The sequence below is a fragment of the Symphodus melops genome (genome assembly GCF_947650265.1).
Source record: "Symphodus melops genome assembly, chromosome: 22".
Lineage (NCBI taxonomy): Eukaryota > Metazoa > Chordata > Actinopteri > Labriformes > Labridae > Symphodus > Symphodus melops.
In genome coordinates, this window is record NC_136712.1 from 18,656,205 (window position 1) to 18,678,318 (window position 22,114).

Sequence of the window (22,114 nt, forward strand, 5' to 3'; positions counted from 1 at the left end):
ATGTGACATTTAATTTTACTTATATTGCAAGCTGTCTAAATGCTGAACAATTATTTTAAGAAAAATATCACATATGATACAAACTTTCTATTGTTTACCATCATCAGGACAAAAATGAATCCATAACAACAGAATAACATCAATAAAGTCTTTCATGGACTCTAATTAACTTGTCTTCTCCTCAGTTTGACGGAGGCTCTCGCTGGCAGTCCGGACCGTGTGAAAATACCAGCGGTCCGTGGGTCTGTAAGGCTCGCGGACCCCCTGTGGTTTGAAATAGAGCGGATTACAACTCTCACCAACAAAAGACACCAACTCACCCCCTCCTACATATCTGCTCCTCAGACACAAGTGACACTGTGAACTAAAGAGGCTCCTTTTGTGCTGCAAACCCATTTGTACCCATTAAAGGAGATAAAACAGACTTCCACTGCACGTCAAACACTGATTACGATGATATACACTGATTAACTTTATTTTGTTTTGATTTCAATCTTGTCTACAAAATGCTTGATATGAGTATAAGGTTATTGACAGGTGCAAAACAAACAGACATTAAAGCCCTATAGACTGCTGTTGTAAGTTGTAATATTCACGCCCCCATGACAGCGTTTTATCTGAATATCGTGGCGGTGTAATGTGGGGACCAAGTGACCCCGCCTGTTGACCGTCTTTGGAGGGAGTAACAGAGAAGTTGCAGAGGAGAGAGGGTTTCATCAGCTGCAGCAGGTGGGACTCAGTGCTGTGTTTGTTTGTGCATGTCTGACTGTGTGTGTCTATGTGGAGCTCCAGCTTCTGCAACGCTCTGACAGCAGGGATGGTGAAAGCACGGTGGGTCAGGCTGTGACTGCGAGGGTAGAGGGACGTGATGGAGACTAAGCTCATTAGCCCCAGAACTAGCACTATAGCTCCAGGCTGCGAGCCACTGAACGCCGATTAGGGGTCTCATCCATAGTGTGTCACAATGAGACTCTTTAAATCTCCTCGTTGCTGTTATGTTGACGTTCATTCAACGATGAAGCGCGTTTAAGTCGTCACATTTGTTTCAGCTTTTGCAGAGAGCTTGCACCTGTCGGCCACCGTAGGTTCAGGTTCAGGTTCAGGTTCAGGATCAGGATCAGGATCAGGTTCTGGTTCGACATCAATCATGACACATAGATTAGCAAACAGATGTAACAATGGAGAACACAGAGAAAGTTTCAGCCTTTGCAGACAGACGATGGAGACCTTTCACAATAAAACGGTTTGTTTGGTGAAATATGACTAAGTTACAATCCAATGAAAAGCTCATGTGAAGAGACAGTTTTTATAAAGCCTAAATGTTTATTTTATTTATGATATAAGGTATGGAGGCCCTGAAAGGACATACATTTTATGTACCTCTGTTTTCCTGTTTTTGGTTGTTTTCTGAAGATCTCGACTTCTTTATCTCAATCTGCAGTGAAACAGTCTGGTTTTCTGTGATAAGTTAATTTCAGTCTTTTTCTTGACACATTGAGAAATTAACTCATTATTACAGAAAACCAGAAGAAGACCCGAAATGATTTGTTATCACAGAAAAACTTAAAAGTTAAATTAAATGAAACAATTTGCATTTTGATTATTCACGGTTCCCGTAGCGTTGGGCTCTAAGGCACATTTAATTAAATTAAAATGTCTGGGAATTTAATGGAACAAGAACTGTAAATTAATTTATTGCAGATTAAGAGGTACAGCCTGACCCTCCAGGCAGACGGTGCAGTGACGGAGGAGCGGTCAGAGGGTTTAGGGGACTGAGGATGAGTGCACACGAAGTTTCAGGAAAAGAGCTCCAGTTAACTGGAAGCTTCTTTGATATTACTCATCGGGTGATTCATCGTCCCGATGAGCGCTCAGTGACTCGACATGAAGTAAAAAAACACTGAGATCATCCAGATATCTGCTTTTAAAAACCAAGACAACATCAGTTCTGCCGTCTTTGTCTCTACGAGGAGCTATCGATGACGACCAACGATGGCAGTACAGTAATCTATTAATCATCTTGAAGACAAGACAATGGAAGGCTGGACGGGGCAAAACAAGAGTGGGCTTGTTGGAGGAACTCAATGGGACATGCCCAGGCAGGAAAAAAGGAAAACAAGACAAGACAGGACATGATAGGATGCGTCTTTAATATATGAGGAGAAATTATGAGAGGAGCTGAAGCACGCAGGTCCATTAAAAGACACAATAACAAGATAATAACCTGGTTTTCTCTATTTTGGCTGTGCAAATTTTCTTTTTTTGAAATAAAGAGCATAAACATGCATCTTAATTCACTTATTTAGAGTTTTTTTTTCTCTTTTTTTGGGGGGGAGGGTGTCTTTATTGGAGAGACAGGACAGTTGATGGAGATAGAAATCAGCAAGAGAGACAAGGAATCGACATGCAGGAGAGGTTTACACGTTGCTTCTTATATTTTATTTAAGTACCTGTTATTTTCAGCCTTATCTCCCTTCTTAACTGTTTTTAACACCAATACACCGAGACAAATTGTAAATGTACATGGCAATAAAGAAACCGATTGTGATTCTAAGGTTGGATTGGAGCCTGAGCTGCCCGTGTTGAGGACTGTAGCCTCCAGTGACGCACACACTAAACACAAACGCCCCAAAACTCACAGATTTAAACAATGTTCTTGCAGATTTACTTTGCCACATTAACACGATTTTTTTCACTCTGGATTTTCAACGACACTTTACAGTCCTGAGGTAAAAAAAAACCCGTCAGTACTTTCCTCATCAAGTCACAAAATTATTCCTGTGTTTGTGTAACCAGGAGCACCAAAGCAATAAATGCTCTTTATTCCTGCGTAAGCTCACAAAATCATCCCCTTCGAAAGGAAGTGCCCCAGTCAGGCCAGCCTTGTCCAACAAGTCTGAACACGCCCCTGCCCAAGGTCTTCAGTTGGGTCTGTGGATTGTACTAAATAGCTAGACATGTTTCTGGTAAGAGACATTACTGTTTAGTGAAGGTGTAAGAAAATACCCATGCACTTAAGTACCATTAAGTATCTCTAATCAATATGATTACTGCCTTAAGATAACTGATAGTAGACATCTGGACATAAGAGACTTCCTAAGTCTGACAATATCGAGGGCCTTTATCCACATCCTTGTGCACGTTTATAAAGATTTATTAGCTTAATAACAGCAGGCAGGAACTGATGGCTCTGATGGGATTGCATCTCAACCGATTTCACTTGAGCTCATGAGCAGCTTTCAGCAAATAACAAATGTTTTATTCAGGAGAGACAAGTGAATTTATACATTAATAACATGGAGGTGTGACTTGATAGAAATACTTTGGTGCTTGGACTCTATTGGATGGTTGATGTTGTCAGAGAATGATAAATCTGAGCGTGGACGATAAATTCCCCCGTGGAGTCCAGACCCGTTCAGACCCTGGTGGCGGTGAAGCTGATGACTTGATGAGATGATGAATCTGCGGCGATGGGGAGATGGAGGGGCGCATGAAACATCAGCATAAAGGCAGAGAAAGAATCATATTTCAAAGGGGAGCAGAGCGATGATGGGTAGAAAATGAGGGAGGAACACTGTGCGATTGGTTAGATGAATACAGCTAATGAGACAGCTGATTACCCACTGACAGCTTGAGAATGACTCATGAAAAATGAGTGAGCATGCAAAAAGGGATGAATGAGAATGACCCGTTCAGCACGTTCACCATTATTGTCTTCCTGAATGAACTGACTGAGCTTCATATTGCAATGTTTGGATTTGTCATGACACGCATTGCATCGGCACGTGCCTAAACTCAGCCGTCATTACATCCCAAATGCTGTAGCATTCCCTTCCATTCATTTCTATTGTGTAAATGATTGACAGGTGGCACGGTCACGACCCCTTTATTTGCTGATTATTTGGCCTAAATTTATTCAGCCCACAGGGCAACTGTTGGCCAATGACTCAACTGTAGTGTTACAAACAAACTGACTTTGCATCTGATAACCTCTGACACCGTTATTTAAGGAAGAGGATTAGGGACAGGAGAAATACATGAAAGGAGGATTATTTTTTTTCATGACTCACTTTGAGAAAAAAAGTATGCATTAGATAGATAATCGCGAGATAATCATGCAATACTGAGAATAGACAATTTAGCAAGCTGAAACATTTTTGACAATACAGTTGAAACATAAAAAAATAAATCAAAATGCAGAGTTGGAAAACAATTTTGTAAAATTTCGATTTCGACTTCACTCTTGAAATAGAAATTTTAATTCTCATCTCAACAGTTCAACTTTTCCCCCAACATTTCGACTTTTTTTCTCGAAAAGCAAATTTCGACAACTTCTCGATAAGTATTTGTCAATAATCGGCTCTGATCCTTTCCCTTAAGTTATTGCATTAAACAGCACACAGTCTATGATAGCGCGTTAACGAAAAAAAGGGTGTACTGTCTCTTTAAGGCCCGTCTCTGCTCGCGCCTGGCTAGCCTCCCGCTGCTTGTTATTTTCTGCAACAAGATGGCTGTCGTCCCTGAGAGCAGAGTCCTCACTTTCAGCGTTTTTAAATGGAGCTCTTACTCCTCTACGTATTTACCAGAGTGAGTAATGAAGGCGTCAGCTGTACCTCCGTTTTCATTGGCTGTTGTATGTACAGGTGTTCTTTAATCGCCTCAGCGCACCTGTGTTTGTCCCAGCCGGCCTGCTGTTAGCTTAGCTTTAGCCTTGTCAGCGGCGGTAGATGCGTTTGGTTTTAACACTCAGTCGCCCGGTACTGAAGCGGCTACAAGTCTCTGGGAGCGTTTGATGTAAACTGTACAATTTATTTTAAAGTAAAAAAAATCATAGACAATGTCTATATATTGTGGAGATATTTATTGTTCATTAACGTTTTCATTTTGGTCTTATACGACATAATTTGACTTTTATGCACCACCCTTCCGTTTTAATCATTCTTAACCTTAAGGCTACATTTTCCTCTCTTGGTGAAAACGGTAGTTTTGCATCATTATTTCACATTACTAATTAATGACACATGTTCATTACTGTCAGTGCGATGAAGTGTCGATATTATATTCGCCGAAGTTCAGTCCGGTGTGTCCGTTTGTAGAAATCGAACGCACACACGAGCTAACTGCAGCTAAAGCAGCGCGATAGCTTCTGTTATCTAACCGAATACCTCCGCGTTAGCATCGAAAGCTAACCTGCTTGCTCCCCTTGGATATGAAACTGATATCATGGCATTGATGTGTGTTTGCATACGAAACTTAACACTGAAAATATAATGTTTAAATAGATAAACGGAGTTTTCGCCTGTTGCAGGTTCAGTAACCAGGTTAGCTGTAGTTAGCTGTTTATTGATAATTAATCAACAATATCAACTTCTGCATTTGTTGTCTTGACTCTTTACACCTTGTAGAGTTTGCTCCCTGCACTGCTGCTGACACCTCCCTCAGGTAAACGAGCTAAACCCTTATCTGTGTGTGTGTGTGTGTTTTTTAGGAATATCTTGGTAGACAAACCTAACGATCAGTCTTCAAGGTGGTCTTCAGAGAGCAACTACCCTCCACAGGTGAGTCTGCAGCTGTAGCACTAATGAACATTTGTAGAGGAAGTCCTTCACAGCTGGACACTGCCAGGGGGGCAGGAGGCTAGGAGGTCCCCCTGAGGCCAGACAAGACCTAAGAAGAATGATGCAGAAGCAGCAGAGTCTGCTAAACCACAATATAAGAGAATATTTGTATTTGTTTTATTGCTGCAGGTTGTTTGACAGAGTCATAATAAAAATGCAAAGAGACTGCACGTGGTCGTGCACCAATCATCGCCTCCCTCTCACTCACTGGAGGTGCCAGGTTGTCACTTCAGCTCTCCTGGATGTTCTGCGGGAAAAAGGAAAAACTGTGCATCATCAGAGGGAGAGACTTTACTTTCCTCCTCGGATACAAATATTGTGGTTTCGACGTCTCGTGTTGAATGTGAACGTCAGTCTGCTCTCTCGGTTTCGCTGCGTCGTTATAACGAAGGGGGCGTGTTTTTCCTGCCTTTTCGTCCTTTGCTCATCTCTGATTGGTTGGCGACAGCGGCGTTGGCGAGCTCAGTGCCTGAGGGGAATTATATGTGATTTATAACTTCTGCTGTTCTGTCAGCTCAGTTTTGAACAATGTCGTCTTTTAAGATTTTCTTCTTCTTTTTTTTGTCGGCTGTTTTTGAGCTGCCGTGTTTGCAAGTCAGCAACACTCGAGGTCACACACTCGAGGCTTCGTGCTGATTTATTTGCACAGGAATTTACTTATTGTTTGTTTTAATAGAGGGCGCGCTGCAGGTTCAAAATGTACAGAAACTTTTCCATCACAGGATGTCCAAAGGTTGTAGTGAGAGAGAGAAAACAGTCTGTTACACCCGTGTTAGAGGGACGGAGAGTTTTGACTTGATGTGATTTGATGTGTTCAGAGTCTGCTGCAGAGAACGTAACGGTGCAGCTCCTTAAAGAAAAGTATCTGCAGTTTTTAGATCAGGATTTATCCTGAAACATATGTTGTTATGATCTGTCTGTGCAGCAGCCGATGGCTCTGAAGTGTTTCATCTTCACACCACCTGAAATCTTTTTCTCCTCCGAACCCGTCGACCTGCTGCATGCAGGAGCTCCGTTTGAGGTTTTTATCTGAAGGTTTGTGTTTTGTGGCGGCGAGAGGAAGTAAAACTTTACATAACAAAGGTTTAACCACTCACTCGAGTTTCTAGGAAAGAAGCGGTGTTGTTTCTTCTGTTACTCAAAAACAACACTGGTAAGAACCCCCCCCCCCCCCCCCCCCCCCGACAGTGTGAGTCCTCGATCAAGGATGGTTTCTGGTGGTTGAAATTGAGTCATCATTAAGCCAAATTAAATACAGCTAATGTCTTTGTATTTTATTTGTGCATGTTTAGTGTGAAGGTGCTGGTTTGAATCCCAGGAGGTGTAAATGTAGCGGGTTTCAGCCCTGTGATTGGCTGGCAACCAGTCCAGGGTGTAACCCGGCCTCCCGTCTAATGACAGCTGGGATCGGCTCCACTTCCTGTCAGTGTGACCTCTGAAGGTTTCTTTTATGATTTTTTTTGATAATTGAACGAACACGAACGTTTATTAGCCCCATCACTGGGACGGCAGTCGTTTAGTTTAGTCTGTCGAGACGTGTTTGTGCCCGTTCGCCAACGTGAGTGCAGATTTGAATTTCCCCTCATTATGAAGATTTATCCTCCTCTTCTTGTATTTCATCCAAAAGGGCGGAAAAAAGTCATATTAAATATGATCTGTGGCCTTTTTCTTTTCACTTTAGAAGTCTTTGATGTGAAATAGTTTGAGCCGAAATAAAGCTGAGGGCGAGTTACTTGGAAAGAAGGAGCTGTACATTATCGATCTCTGCTGAAGAGCACGTTCACACGAATGTCAGAATCCATAAAAACAGCTTGTGTGTCTCATCGCTCGGAGGGAAACTCCCAATGTTCTCAAGTGTTATTCATATCCAACCATCCCAGTAATAAGAGACACAAACACCGTCACTAACCGAGACACCAGAGTCAACCCGCTCGCTCCTCCGTCGTCCCTCTCTCATTAACTGATTACAAAGGAGTGTGAGCCAAAACACGCAGCGGGGTGTAAAATATGACCTCGGAAATATGAGTCACGGCAGGCGCGTGATGGGACGATCAGGATGTTTTCACACGTGTTGATTCACGAGCAGAAAAGAAAAGGTCAACGCTCGGTTAATGCTGAAAGAATCAGAATTCGACCCGCACACGGCGACCCGTAGTGTGGCGGTGGGTGCACGCGCCCCACAGACGGAGGCCAGTGTGGGCTCGTGCTTGCATGGGATATAGAGAGCAAGCCGGGAGACAGGGAGGCGTGTGATTGGTTCAAAGATTGGTACCTCGTGGCAGACATTGGTCGAAGTTTTTACAAACTGCTACACGTGACTTTCTTAGATTTACCTAAAGTCAGTATCGAGCAGAATCTTAAAAAGTCTGTCTGGAAGAAAACGACCAGCTCTGCCTTTAAAGAAACGGTCGACTTTGTGAGAGGTTTAAATGTTGGTTTTGGATGCAGCTCAGTTTAATGGCTAATAAAGTGAATCTGCAGACTGTGTGTGCTGCCCTCGAGTGACACATACTGCTTGTATTTCAGGATGTCTGCAGGGAGACTTGTCACATCCCATAAAACCGAAGGATACTTTCTGTGAAATGTTTTGAGCAACACTGTAAAAAAAGGGATTTTGTTTTTTTAGTAAAGGTGTTTGTACATGTTCCTGTGCTGGTTTTGGTCGATGTCCTTAACAGACGGAACCATTGAAGTGTCTTTCATGAGTGGATGTAAAAACGTCGATGTCTGGGGTTTGTTAACTTCCTGCTTTCCTGTGGCACATTGGATCAATGTTCCCTCCTGTGGTCTCGTCTCGTTCTCGGCTCGTGGCTGCTGGTGATTTGTCAGTCGACGTCCCCGCTTGTTAGAGCAACCCTGACACGTGGATGATGCAGCTCATAGATTAGATGTAATGCCTCTTACCTGGTAGAGTAAATTGACCCTGCTGTAGCTGTTTGGATAATGAGTGGCTGGTCTGCCACGGGCTTCCTGCAGTCCTCGCCCGCACACATCGACCCTGCCCTTCACCCTCGGTCTGTTTCATGTCTGCTCTCTGTTTCCTCTCCAGTTTTTAATCTTGAAATTGGAACGGCCTGCAATCGTTCAGAGCATCACATTTGGAAAGTACGAGAAGACTCACGTCTGCAACCTGAAGAAGTTTAAAGTGTTCGGAGGGATGAGTGAAGAGAACATGACGGAGCTTTTGTCCAGGTGAGATGTTGTTTTATTACCACACTCTGCAAACGCAGAGTTTTCAGCAGCTTCTATGTGAAATGCAATATGGCTCAGTTCAGCTGTGAGAGAAAAAAACAGAGATTGATCTCAATCTTGCCGGGGCTGGATTCACAGTCAAAGAGAGAGGTCTGCATCAGAAGATAGCTAAAGGAGGAAGAATGTCTCAGAGGCAATAAAATATCTACAAGGGAGCTCGATTATTGATGTCTGCCATCGATTTTCCTCGACCTCTTCTCATAGCATTTCTTCTGAATCCACTGGATTGTGATTTGTGTCAACACTTTTGCAAAAGGCAATTTTCCTGCACAGCGACTTACTGGTTCTCGGATTAGCTTTGTGGTTCCAGTGCAAACTAACAGACTAAATAAATGTGTCAGTTCAAGTGCACGGTTGGGGAGGTGAGCGGGGTTTAGCTTGTGTGACTTTAATTGATTTAAATGATGTACTAAAAGGACCTTGCCTGCAGAAGGGGGGTGCAAGAACTGCACAAGGACAACAGACTTCAGAGGTGCAGCAAGGACTTCTCCATGAAACTAGGGCTCGTTCCAAACTTAAAAGTAGGAACCCCCGGTAGCCAAAAAACCGTCTGAAGTTAAAGGTCAAATATTATACAAAGTACACTCATGCTACCATGATCCTCTAACATGTCTGTAGTCTGTCTACAAACCCCCCAATGATGAGAAAAGTCCATCCTCTCCGTCTTCTGCCTGCTCCACTTTTCAGAAAATGTGTGCTCAAACAGGCTGTTTGGAGATTTTCCCCTCATGACATCACAAAGGGCAGTAGCCCCTCCCCCAGGTGGGTGACACTCCCACAGCTAGGTGTTTGTTCTGCCCTCTGAGTCTGCCTTCTCACCGTGAACAATAGGACATGGAGCCAGAAAGCAGCGAGTACACCCGAGCCCTTCCAGAGAGGGGGCGTGGTCAGACACAGCTCATTTACATATTTAAAGCTACAGACACAGAAACAGCCTGTTCTGAGCAGGGCTGAAATAGAGGGGTTTATAGACATGATCAAATACAGGATCAGAGTGGATTAAAAAAATCAATACATTTCTGGTTGTTGTCACGTGGAAGCAGCGGCTGATACCTGCATAGAGACACGAAGAGATGGAACGGTGAAAAGTCTTGTTTCTGCGGATCACGTGAAGCCCGAATCGTCAGCATCCGAAGCTGTTGTTGGTCCTTACAGGGCGCCGCAGGAAACACTGTAGCTGCTGGCGTTATAGAATATAACTTTGTAAATGTCGTACATGTTCTACACTGTGCATTGAAAGATATGTGGAATTGCTGGATCTCACCATCTGTTTCACTTCATCCCCAGTCTGCCAGTTTGTAAGAGAAGACAACTGAATTGGCAAACTCACACATGAGGTTTTTGATAAATGCCAGATTGGGACGAAGATCCAAAATTCAGCAGCATATGGACGCAGTTGGCATCTCAACCAAGTCATTCATTTTGTAAAACAAAAAAAAAAAACAGCTTTTTTTCCTCCTTCTCTTTCAGTGGCCTTAAAAACGACTACAACAAGGAAACATTCACCTTAAAGCACAAGATCGACGAGCAGATGTTTCCATGCAGATTTGTCAAAATAGGTGAGAGAGCAGCTGTGGTCTGAAAGTACAGGTGCGCCTTCAAGATGTCTGCCTTTTTTTTATAACCTTTTTCCTCCTGCTGTGTGTCGTCTCAGTGCCTCTGATGTCGTGGGGTCCCAGTTTTAACTTCAGCATCTGGTACATCGAGCTGCACGGTATTGAAGATCCCGACGTGGTGCAGCCATGCCTTAACTGGTACAGTAAGGTGAGCGCCTGAGGTGCTGGATTATAAAGTCAGCCGGGCTTATTTAGTTTAATTTAAATAAGGAGGCCTGAGACTGTCATTAGCTGGATTAATCAGCTCCCAGAGGTACTTCAGCCACACCTGCTGCTGCTTTGTTTTTATCAAACTTGTGAAAAACCAGCGGATTGCACATGAAAGCCACATCTGTAGCAGTCGCACATAAATCTGAACGGTTTCATTAACTTGTCGTCACGCGTTCCAAGTCTCGCTTCCCTTTTATAATGCAGCTGATCAAGATGAACTTAATCTGAACTCTCCCGTGTCGTCCAATCACAGCCTGACCACGGCTCGTGTTTTTCTACACTTTCAAAGCGTTACGTAATATCAGAGAGAGATGAACGCCTGTACTCCCGGCAAGATTTATTGTTTTGTTGTGAGCTGGAGTTTCAGCGCCACATGGGACAAACGCTCTAATCCAAAAGACTCAGGACGGGATTCTGTGTCGCGTCAACAGCAGCTCTTTTCACACTGCTTTTGATGCTAAGTCGTGCTAAGTTCGATGCTGTCGTCACGTCTCCTACAATGCGACGGCTGCTCATGAATATCTGCACAGATCCAAATCTATCAGATCTGCACAGCCGCAGACTCTGGACGTCGTCAGTCTCTGAAGAGCAGCAGCTGAGAGAGAGATGCAGCACGATCGTCCCCCCCCTCAACTCAACTCAGCTTTATTTATATAACACCTTTCATGCATAAAACATGCAGCCCAAAGTGCTTCACACCCTAAAAGAAGGTTAAATAAAATGTGACGAGATAAAGGAAATGTAAAAACAACCATGAAAGGAAAACAAATTTAAAAAAATCAATAAAATACAGGCAGGAAAATCACGATTAACTAAAGAGATTAAAAAGATGGATCTTTAGTTTTTGTGTAAAAACACCCATCCTCCCTCGTCTCCGGCCGACCTGCGCTCACATCGCTCCGCAGCTCCGTTACATCTTGTTGATGACATCATCACGCTGTGATATGAAGCGTCTCGGGGTCAGCACGTGTCAGGGCCAAGGAAAGGTTAAAGGTCAAACATGAGACTTTTGAGCTGAGTTTGGTGAATAACAGCAGTATGAAAGTCTGTGTCCCGCTCTGAACATGTGAGGCTCACGGTTCTTTGTAAACTGGACTTGATCCGTTGCAGTACAGGGAACAGGAAGCCATCCGGCTCTGCCTCAAGCACTTCAGACAGCATAACTACACAGAGGCCTTCGAGTCCCTGCAGAAGAAGACCCGGATAGCACTGGAGCACCCGATGCTCACACACCTGCACGACCGGCTGGTGCTGCAAGGAGACTTCGACGCGTGCGAGGAGCTCATCGACAAAGCCGTCAGAGGTATGGGACCGAAGCGACAGATAGATCAAAAGACTTTTTTTAAATCTTTGATGAAGCAATTGTTTGATTTTTGCTTCCTGTTTCTCCCCCCCCCTTCTCTCCCGGCTAGACGGTTTGTTTAACCAGTACATCAGCCAGCAGGAGTACAAGCCCCGGTGGAGTCAGATCATCCCGAAGTGCAACAAAGGTACAAGCGCCCAAGAAACCAGCCGAGACGACATGAACAGTGAGAGCATCTATTCTCAATCAAACATCGCCCGGTCTGCTTTGTGGCGTGTAGCTCAATCTGTTCCCCTCTCTCTCTCTCTCTCTCTCTCTCTCCCTCCCCCCCGGCCCCTCCCTCTCCTCGCAGGTGACGGTGACGACAACAGGCCCGGGATGAGGGGTGGACATCAAATGGTCATTGACGTGCAGACCGGTGAGAGCCATGCAGCCGGTGTAATGACTCATCGCCTCCTACACTGACTCAAAGCTCCGTTACTGTTTAATCAAATTAACCCCTTCCTGCTCGTCTGCTCCACCTCCTCCGTCGATAAAAAGCCCTGAGGGTATTTCGCCTCTCAGCCGTGCATGTATCACGACTTTTGTTTGGACGCAGACACGCCGCTATTGTTTGTTTTTTTGTTCAGTGTCCAGCGTCCATGATGGCCATCTGAAACACAAAAGCCCTGATTGTGTGTGAGCATGATGCTGCGTCTGCTGAGAGGAGTGATGGCCTTGCCTCCCTCTGCTCTGTGTGTCTCCACACACACACACACACACACACACACACACACACACACACACACACACACACACTGCCTGCTGTGTTTGCTGAGCAGGAGTTGATAGTAGAAGTTGATACAGAGGATCCTAAATGATGTCTTTGTCTCCGGTCCCGTCCCGTCATGATCCTGATCTCATTTTGCTTTCTCTAATTATTTTCCATTTTCACTGGTATCGGGTGTGTGTGTGTGTGTGTGTGTGTGTCGATATTAGAGGCATTTCTTTCAAAGTCTAAACATTAAGGCTTGTGGAAATGACTGATAAATACTTGGTGTGGTCTCGTCCATCATCCTGGTTTATTTGCCTCCATGCCTCAGACAGCAGAGGGTCGTATACACGTTACGTTTTTAGCCTGTCCAGAGGCATCAAGCGTCAGCTCACCATGAGGCGTTTACCTAAACAACCCGTCTACACAATCAAGCAGAGTCTTTAACCTTTAACCTGAGCCCGTCTGGTGGATGAACAGCCGGATCTGCGTGTGCACACCGTAGACGAACACGGAGAGTCAGAACATGTCAGTCAGATAACGCTGCCTGCGTTGTGCGCCCGTGTGAGAGTGACTGCAGAGCAGAGCTTTTCCTCAGCACCAAACTAACCCATCGTTGGTCTTCAGCAGTGACTCATTCAGCACACAGCTCATGCTCTGGCCTCGATTCTTGTTTTTGGAATTGTAGCAGTAATGGCACAACTTTGTTCCTCCTACACAAACACTCTGACACAATCACAACTTCCCACAACTCCCATCTGCCCGCGCTGCAGCGGCCTGCGTCTGACCCCGACAGAGATCTGGCAGGTCCGGATCCTTGAACCACATGAGGGCGTGGACGGGCTGGTTTGTGACGCAGACGCTGTCCTGCGGTCAGGGGAAGAAATGTCAAACGCATAAATGCACATCTCCGAAGACGTGTGATTCCCCATCAGCGATGGAGATCTCTTTAACGGCTTCAAAACTGTTTTTGTGGGGGGGGGGGGCTGTGTTATTTGGCACTGTGTACAAAAACACGGGTTGGTGGAGCTTTAGTTTCTTAATAACAGCGGAGCTTCAATCGTGTGATTAGTCGGTTTTTCACGGGAGCAGAATCCACGTGAAGAGAAGGTGTTTGGTGTTTGTGTCGTTGTTGATCCTCAGCGTTTGTTCCCTCGCAGAGACCGTGTACCTGTTCGGAGGCTGGGACGGCACACAGGACCTGGCCGACTTCTGGGCCTACAGCGTTCAGGAGAACCAGTGGGCGTGTCTCTCCAGAGACACGGAGAAAGAGGTGAGGCGGGTCGGGGACGATGCTCCTCAAAGAGCGACAGATAAGCAGCATAAACGCCACGCTGTGGACGCCGGCTGAACATAAGAGAAGCCATCACGCAGGAAGGAGGTTAAAAGTCTCTTAAAATGAGACGCTACCTTGTAACCATGGCAACCAGTTTAAGGTGTAAGGGGATATATCCTATGTTAAAAAGCTTGTGAGAGAAGTCTCCTCTGCCGTGAAACGCCTGCTCGCTGTTTTCGTTTTAAGAGGTTGAGCCGCTGACGGCGTGCGCGTCTGTCTTCCTGTTTTAACCAGAGCGGCCCGAGCGCTCGCTCCTGTCACAAGATGTGCATCGACTCTCAGCGGCGGCAGATCTACACGCTGGGTCGATACCTGGACTCCAGCGTCCGGAACAGCAAGTCTCTGAAGAGCGACTTCTACCGCTACGACATCGACGCCAACACGTGGACGCTGCTCAGCGAGGACACGTCGGCCGACGGGGGGCCGAAGCTCGTGTTCGACCACCAGGTAGCTGCAACCTTGAACTTTCATTTTTGTTTTTTGTTTTGGTTCAAAGGCAGGACAGAGAAAAGTAAACGAGAATAAAAAGGTGAAATAAGGATAAAAAATCAGCCTCGTTTGAATCCTTCCACATCCTGCTTTACTTCCTGTATCCGCCTTTTTGACCTCTCACACTTCCTCCCCTCCTCTTCCCGTCGCTCCTCGTCCTCTGCCCCCCCTCCCTTCCTGCAGATGTGCATGGACTCGGAGAAGCACATGATCTACACGTTCGGCGGCCGCATCCTGACGTGTAACGGCAGCGTGGAGGAGAGTCGGACGTCGGAGCCGCAGTTCAGCGGCCTGTACGCCTTCCACTGCCAGGCGGCGACCTGGAGCCTCTTACGGGAAGACTCGTGTAACGCCGGGCCGGAGGACGTCCAGTCACGCATCGGACACTGCATGCTCTTCCACACGGTATGGAACGCGTCCCGTTTCAGCGCCGTTCTCCCGTCGTTTGATTTTTGAGCCCGAGTGTTGACGAGCGTTTTGTGTGTTTTCAGAGAAACCGCTGCCTCTACGTGTTCGGGGGTCAGAGGTCAAAGACGTATCTGAACGACTTCTTCAGCTACGACGTGGACGGAGACCACGTCGAGATCATCTCTGACGGCACCAAGAAGGACTCGGGCATGGGTAAGACGGGTCTCTGAGGTCAGGACGGGGGAACGCGGCGTCGTTTTAATTGTTTCTTTACATTTAAATATAACGGTTGGATAATTTAGCACAAATCTTCATCCTCGGTGTCCAGTCGGCGTTTTTCTTCGGGCAGAAAAGCGCCGGCTCTGCGCTCGGCTTGCGTGAAGCGTTTGTGCAGAGAGGATGCCTGTTGCTATGACAACGGCTCCGCTTGTATGCTGTGTGTTGTTTTGATGCTGCACCGGTGCTGCAGTTGTCAGCGCGGTCACCTCGCAAGCGAGGAGGTTGCTGGTTGGAATCCCATCTCACACACACACACACTTGGATAAAGAGATGCGAGGTGGCCCTCGGGCCTTCTTGACTGAAGGCTCGTTTTTTTAAAAACTTTTTAAGTTCTCCATCTTTATTTTCCATCCGCTGGAGCTCGAGTGTTTTTGTGTTTTTTTGGGATTATTTAACACAAACCTGATTTTCCATGTGATGATCGAAACACCCTGAGAACATTACACGGGTTCTCTCCTCTGCTCCTCTCAGAGGACATGTGACCGACCCTTTCCTTTAAAAGCTCGACCAGCAGACGCAGGTTTAAATAACCCTCTGATGGCCGGGGCGAGCAAAGAGAGAGAGAGAGAGAGAGAGAGAGAGAGAATCTGGACGAAGGGAGACGGAAAGTGAAAAATTGAAATTGAGTGAATCAGAGCAGGAAAGAAAAGAACAGAGTGTTTTGGCAGGAAGGAAGCAGGAAGGCCGAACTCTTCTTTCTTTTCTCATAATCAGAGTCAGATGTCGATGAGTTCTGCAGAAGCCTCTTCGTCCTGTTTGTCGTCACACTCTGACTTTGACACCAGACGTGGCGCCCAGGCTGCTGCCGGCCTGTCCGTGCTCGTTTGAGTCACGCTGAGGTGATCACTAGAATGATGTAGATGTTGTCTCTGCTCTGCCTCCACATTCAAACCAGTTAAAGTGAAGTCAGATTTCCTGGGAATGAATCACGGTCTGTTTGTGGTTCTGTGATGATTGTCGGTTAGCGTCTTGTTCTTGTTTTGTCTTGATGAGAATCTTCTTCACAATCTTCTTCTTTTTAAAAGCGATCAGATGCGACGTGGCCGTCCTTTGCACACTTTATTTTTCTGTTCCTAAGAACCAGTCTGCTCAGAGTTTACACAATCCAACACACATTTAAGATGTAGCTAAATAACTTAAAGTTCAGGGCTTTCTGGAAACTCCTCGGGCTGCACGTCACACATGCAGCAGAGCACGCATGTGTTGTTGTTCAGTTAGACGGCTTAACATGGAACCAGCTGGACTGTAACACACACACACACACACACACACACACACACACACACCCCTTTACATCGACTCTGTCTTTTCATCCTCAACTTGCTCTAATTGATAACCGACGCAGGTTATAAGTTCTGGCGCCGTGCCCCGCCCACAGCAGGCCTCTGAACAACAGTGTGTGTGTCGGCGTCTCCCTCACATCGAGCTGAGTTTGCATTCTGCTCACTCTGTCCTTGCAGGGCCTTGTTGCCATGGCAGCGAGTTGCTGTGATATTAAGGATTTGTATTTGCTTTTGTTTTTTTTACAAGTGTTGTTTTCCTGCATGTTTAGCTCAGACTGATCCGACGCCTGCGCAGTCGAAGCTGCTGCTGCTGCAGGAGTCGATGGTTTCATTTCTTCATCCACCTGTTTCCCCTCCGCAGTGCCGATGACGGGCTTCACACAGAGAGCCACCATCGACCCCGAGCTCAACGAGATCCACGTCCTGTCGGGCCTCAGCAAGGACAAGGACAAACGGGAGGAGAACGTGCGCAACTCCTTCTGGATCTACGACATCGCCCGCAACAACTGGTAGGAAAAACGGGGACAAACGACACACGTGACGACAAGAAGAGAGCACGCACACGCCTGCAGGAAACCCCCCCCCCCCCCCCCCCCCATCTGCAGCCGCTCTCTGTAACACACATCTTCACCACAACAAACACACACACGCTTCTCAACATGTGTCACATTTCCTGACCTCTCAGCCCTCCACACCAGTGAACAGCATGTTCTCTGTGTGTGTGTGTGTGTGTGTGTGTGTGTGTGTGTGTGTGTGTGTGTGTGTGTGTGTGTGTGTGTGTGTGTGTGTGTGTGTGTGTGTGTGTGTGTGTGTGTGTGTGTGTGTGTGTGTGTGTGTGTGTGTGTGTGTGTGTGTGTGTGTGTGTGTGTGTGTGTGTGTGTGTGTGTGTGTGTGTGTGTGTGTGTGTGTGTGTGTGTGTGTGTGTGTGTGTGTGTGTGTGTGTGTGTGTGTGTGTGTGTGTGTGTGTGTGTGTGTGTGTGTGTGTGTGTGTGTGTGTGTACATGTCAGGTTCAGATGAGTGATTGTGAGGGAACAGGCTGCAGCCTTCACTGTTCTGGTACATTGACTCCAGTAGCTGTTCTTGTACTCGCTGTCCAGTGAAATCAGTCAGCGAGACACTTGCAGCGTTATGATGACGTTCCTCTCTGCTAGGCCTTTAAGTGTGTGTGTGTGTTTGTAAAACCAGGCTTTTTGAATTAGTTGAACAGCTTTTCCTCGATGTTTTTGCTGTTTACTCTTCCAGGTCGTGTGTGTACAAGAACGATCAGGCGGTGAAAGAAAACCCGAGTAAAGCTCTGCAGGAGGAGGAGCCGTGTCCACGCTTCGCACACCAGCTGGTCTACGATGAGATGCACAAGGTAATACACACACACACACACACACACACACACACACACACACACACACACACACACACACACACAATCTCGCACACTCGACACACCATCACACAGATTTTCTGACAAACACTCAGATAGTGACACTCCAACAACTCTTCAGAAACGACTTTCAGCTTCTGTTTGATTCATGCTGCATGATGTTAGCGCTCACTCATCTGGCTCCTCCTCCTCCTCCTCCTTCTTCTTCTTCTTCACATAAACGTGTAGAGTCGACACTTTTTGTCTTCAGTTTTAGCAGTATTTCTCCATTAAATGACACACTGCACCTAGAGAATTTAACATCTTAAAATTTAAAAGGTGCGATACGCCAACCGGCCGCCTCCTTTTTTAAAAATTTAGAGATAACGGGTGAAGTGACGTTTTACGCATTTCCTGAAAGGATGCATCCAAACCAATGTTGGACTTAAATATCCGCGCTGAAACGATCAGTCTACAGAGGTGGACCCAAAAAGTGATCACAACTGTGTGTCAGCTGGGAGCGTCCTGAAACAGTAACGCTACGTGGTAGCAAGGTGCAGTACTGACTTGAGCAGTAGGGGGCAGTGTAGAGCCCCCCCCCTCTCTCTCTCCTCCTCAGCTGTCCGATCTGATATGAAGGCTTTAAAAATAGAAAAGGAAAGGTCACCGGTCTTTGTCTGGTCGGTCAGAAAAGCCGGGGCGTGACGCCGAGGTGAACCTGTCGTGGTTAACGTCTCACCTAACGAGCTGTTTTACATCGTCCCGCGCTCTGCCCTCCGATTTAACTGAACACGGGTCATTTTGATTGTTTCTGGGCTTTTTGTTGTGTTTGCACAAAGAGACGGAGTAACGCAGTAAACGTCATCATCATCGTCGTGTGTTTCCAGGTGCATTACCTGTTCGGTGGAAACCCCGGGAAGTCGTGCTCTCCTAAGATGCGTCTGGACGACTTCTGGTCCCTCAAGCTGTGCCGGCCCTCCAAAGAGTACCTGCTGCGACACTGCAGATACCTGATCAGGAAGTACAGGTGTGTTGCATCATTTCCTCCTGTGCTGCGTGTTTTATCGATGCGTCTAATCAGATGTGATGTTTCCTGCGTCAGCGTCGACCTTGGCGCTGATGAGTTGTTGCCAAGCCGTCCCAGTCAGTTTTATAATCCTCAACTTGACTCATAGAGACGATGACTTATCTTTCGGTGTAATGAAAAAGTCACATTTATGATATGAGAGACTTTTAATTAAACATCAAGTCTTCACTCTGTGTGCTAACAAAGCACCTGACTACACAGCAGAGGAATCATCTCTGCTGTGCGACTGTTGCCCCCTAGTGTCTGTCAGATGTAACTGCAGCCATGCTGTGTGCACATGCATGCATGTGTGTGTGTGTGTACTGCTTAAAGCATGGGTGTGTTTTGATTTTGCAGGTTTGAGGAGAAAGCCCAGTCTGAGCCACTGAGTGCACTGAAGTATCTGCAGAACGACCTCTCGCTCACGGTGGACCACACAGACCCGGATGAGACCAAAGAGGTACTGCATCTGAGTTGGTTCTGTTTAAAGCTAGAGGAAAGAAAAAGAGCTGCATGTGAGGAACGAATAATGAGAGTCGGAGGGAAGCTCAATGATTTTTTAGCTTCACAGAAAAGCCGTCCTGGAAGTCGGTGAGGTGTAACTTGTCTTGATTCAGATGTTGTACCTGCTGTCGTCAGACGTGTGTGTGTGTGTGTGTTCAGTGTGTGTTCAGTTTGATTTACCTTTCTCATGTTGTTGCTTCAGTTTCAGCTTCTGCCCTCGGCTCTGTTCAAGTCCAGCTCGGACTTCATCCCTCTGGGTAAGAAGAGTCTCTGTTCGTTTGAACGACACTTTTACATCCAGACCTTCCAACGTCTGCAAAAAATGTAAAGACCTCTCCTTGTCTCCTCTCCTCTTCTCCTCTTTTCTCCTCTCCTTGTCCCCTCTGGTCTCCTCTCCTTGTCTCCTCTCCTTGTTTCCTCCTCTCATCTCCTCTGGTCTCTTCTCCTCTCTTCTCTTGTCTCCTCTCCTTGTCTCCTCTCCTCTTCTCCTCTGTTCTCCTCTCCTTGTCCCCTCTGGTCTCCTCTCCTTGTCTCCTCTCCTTGTTTCCTCCTCTCATCTCCTCTGGTCTCTTCTCCTCTCTTCTCTTGTCTCCTCTCCTTGTTTCCTTCCCTTCTCTCCTCTCCTTGTCCCCTCTGGTCTCCTCTCCTTGTCTCCTCTCCTCCTTGTTTCCTCTCCTCTTCTCCTCTGTTCTCCTCTCCTTGTTTCCTCTCCTCTTTTCCTCTGGTCTCTTCTCCTCTCTTCTCTTGTCTCCTCTCCTTGTCTCCTCTCCTCTTCTCCTCTGTTCTCCTCTCCTTGTTTCCTCGTCTCCTCTCCTCTTCCCTTTCCTTCACTCCTTATCCTCTCAGGTTTCTCCGACGTGGATCAGACGTACGCTCAGCGGACGCAGCTCTTCGACACGCTCGTTAACTTCTTCCCAGACAGCATGACCCCTCCGAAGGGAAACCTCGTCGACCTCATCACGCTTTAGCCCCTCCCACTCCGGACACACCAACCACCACCTCCTCCTCCTCCTCCTCCTCTCTCCTCACCTGCTGGAATTACTGAACACCTTCCTGTCACTGCAGCTGATTGGACGGAGGAAAGAGACCAGTTATTTTTCTAATCCTGAACCCTGGAGCGTCCTGCTGTTCCCCGGCGCTCAGGTAAACACACACAAACAACACGTACGCTATTTGGATGTGAGCCGAGCGCCAAATCAGCCCGACGTGTGTTTTTACCTTCCCCGTAACATCCCTCCTGGTTTTTTTTTTTCCTGGAGCACACCGAGCCGCTCTAAACTCTGCCAAACATCGCTTCTGTTTCTCATCTTCACTTTGTTTTTTTCCCCGCATTAGAGAAGCAAAAGGCCAAAAAAAAAAAGAGAATTTGTTTGCTGCCTTTTTTTTTTTTTGGGATTTGTGCTTTGTGCCCACACAAACGCCCACTCGAGTCGACCACAGGCATCTGGAGCACATCAGGCAAACGGATGGCGTCTGTTCTGGCCAAATGTTGCACAACTTTTTTTTATTTTTTCTACAGAATCAAGTCGTTAATTCATTCGAGGAAAGGAAAGTGTGATCACCACATACAGGAACATTTCAGTCATGCACGACTTAAAAAAAAAAACAAAAAAAAAACACAAATCTGTTTATTTGGTAACCTGTCAGCGTCTGTCGTGCAACATTTGATTTGGTAAGTTTTAGCTTTTTCCTGGAAAAAAAAAAAAGTCCAACATGTAATTATGGAGGAATAATTCTACGAGATAGAGTTTAATATATATCTTAGTTATATATGTCTTTATTGGTTTTCCCCGCCTAAATGTCCTCTGACGGTTGGATTTCAGAGAAACATTAGATTGTAACAGGTGTACAGAAAATGTAAATATACATATATGAACTCTCTGGATTGAACAGATTCAGAGAACAGATTCTCATCCCTCATCATAAAAAAAAAAAAAAAAAAAAAAAAAGCAATCAGGGTCCATATAAAGAAACTCTATATAATAACTTAACTATTATAACTTATTGGGAATAAATTAAAACGTGTGTGAGTGAGGTTTGAAGAGAGGAGTGAGGAAAAGTTTTTCTTTGGCTCTATTTGTCGTGACGTGTGAAAATTATTTTTATTATTCATCGTCCTCCACGTGTCCCCGAGTGGACGTGTGAAGTAGAAACCCGCGTCGAGTCGAGACTCGCCGTCGTCATCTCATTCACGCCGCGGCAGCGTCACCACGACACGCCATTAAAAAAAATGGAAGAAGATGAAGACGTGACAAAGACGGACAGCGGTGTAAATGATCCAGGTCCAGACACGCCGGGCTCGAAACATTTAAAATGCACCGCCGTGTGTCAGCGCTTTCAGCCTCCAGACGTTTTTTTTTTTTTTTTTTTTTTTATGTCAGAGGACAGAGTAGTGAATCAGGAGAGGAGAAACATGACACGGGTAAAAGGAGCCACTTACACCCGCCCGCCTTCTGGACGACGACCTCGACGCCGCAGAGTGAAACATCTGGATGTGTCGAGTGGTTCAGTGAGTTCTTTATAAACCGGGAAATACTCTAATGTCAGAGGGCGGACGCCACCCAGCCGCTTTATGAAGGAGATCATTATTTAATTATTAATTATAAGAAATCGATGTGTCATATAATCTGAAGTCAGGCTG

General features: G+C 46.1%; 1 protein-coding gene across 5 annotated transcripts; it reads left to right on the plus strand.

The window, feature by feature from the left end:
- Positions 1 to 4,412: 4,412 nt before the first annotated feature.
- Positions 4,413 to 22,098, plus strand: mkln1 (muskelin 1, intracellular mediator containing kelch motifs). 5 transcript variants are annotated; one of them, XM_079335374.1, is made up of 18 exons: positions 4,413 to 4,587; positions 5,489 to 5,558; positions 8,668 to 8,810; positions 10,341 to 10,429; positions 10,525 to 10,634; positions 11,807 to 11,999; positions 12,109 to 12,225; positions 12,352 to 12,417; positions 13,911 to 14,023; positions 14,321 to 14,533; positions 14,759 to 14,980; positions 15,067 to 15,196; positions 16,907 to 17,054; positions 17,789 to 17,903; positions 18,791 to 18,930; positions 19,327 to 19,429; positions 19,676 to 19,730; positions 20,320 to 22,098. In XM_079335374.1, the coding sequence occupies exons 1-18, from the start codon at positions 4,508 to 4,510 to the stop codon at positions 20,439 to 20,441; spliced, it is 2,229 nt and encodes a 742-aa protein (XP_079191500.1). In that variant the 5' UTR covers positions 4,413 to 4,507; the 3' UTR covers positions 20,442 to 22,098. The 5 variants fall into 5 exon arrangements, with proteins under 5 accessions (XP_079191500.1, XP_079191496.1, XP_079191498.1 ...); XM_079335370.1 differs by having other exon boundaries at positions 4,418 to 4,587; positions 12,109 to 12,186; XM_079335372.1 differs by lacking the exon at positions 4,413 to 4,587 and adding an exon at positions 4,712 to 4,794.
- The last annotated feature ends 16 nt before the right edge of the window (positions 22,099 to 22,114 follow it).

Bases quoted from the DNA above. Each gene is read 5' to 3' on its own strand.
- mkln1 (XM_079335374.1), top strand. From the start codon at position 4,508: ATGGCTGTCGTCCCTGAGAGCAGAGTCCTCACTTTCAGCGTTTTTAAA. The intron at 15,197-16,906 runs GTAAGACGGGTC...TCCCCTCCGCAG, and splicing joins CAAGAAGGACTCGGGCATGG to TGCCGATGACGGGCTTCACA. The intron at 19,731-20,319 runs GTAAGAAGAGTC...TTATCCTCTCAG, and splicing joins CTCGGACTTCATCCCTCTGG to GTTTCTCCGACGTGGATCAG.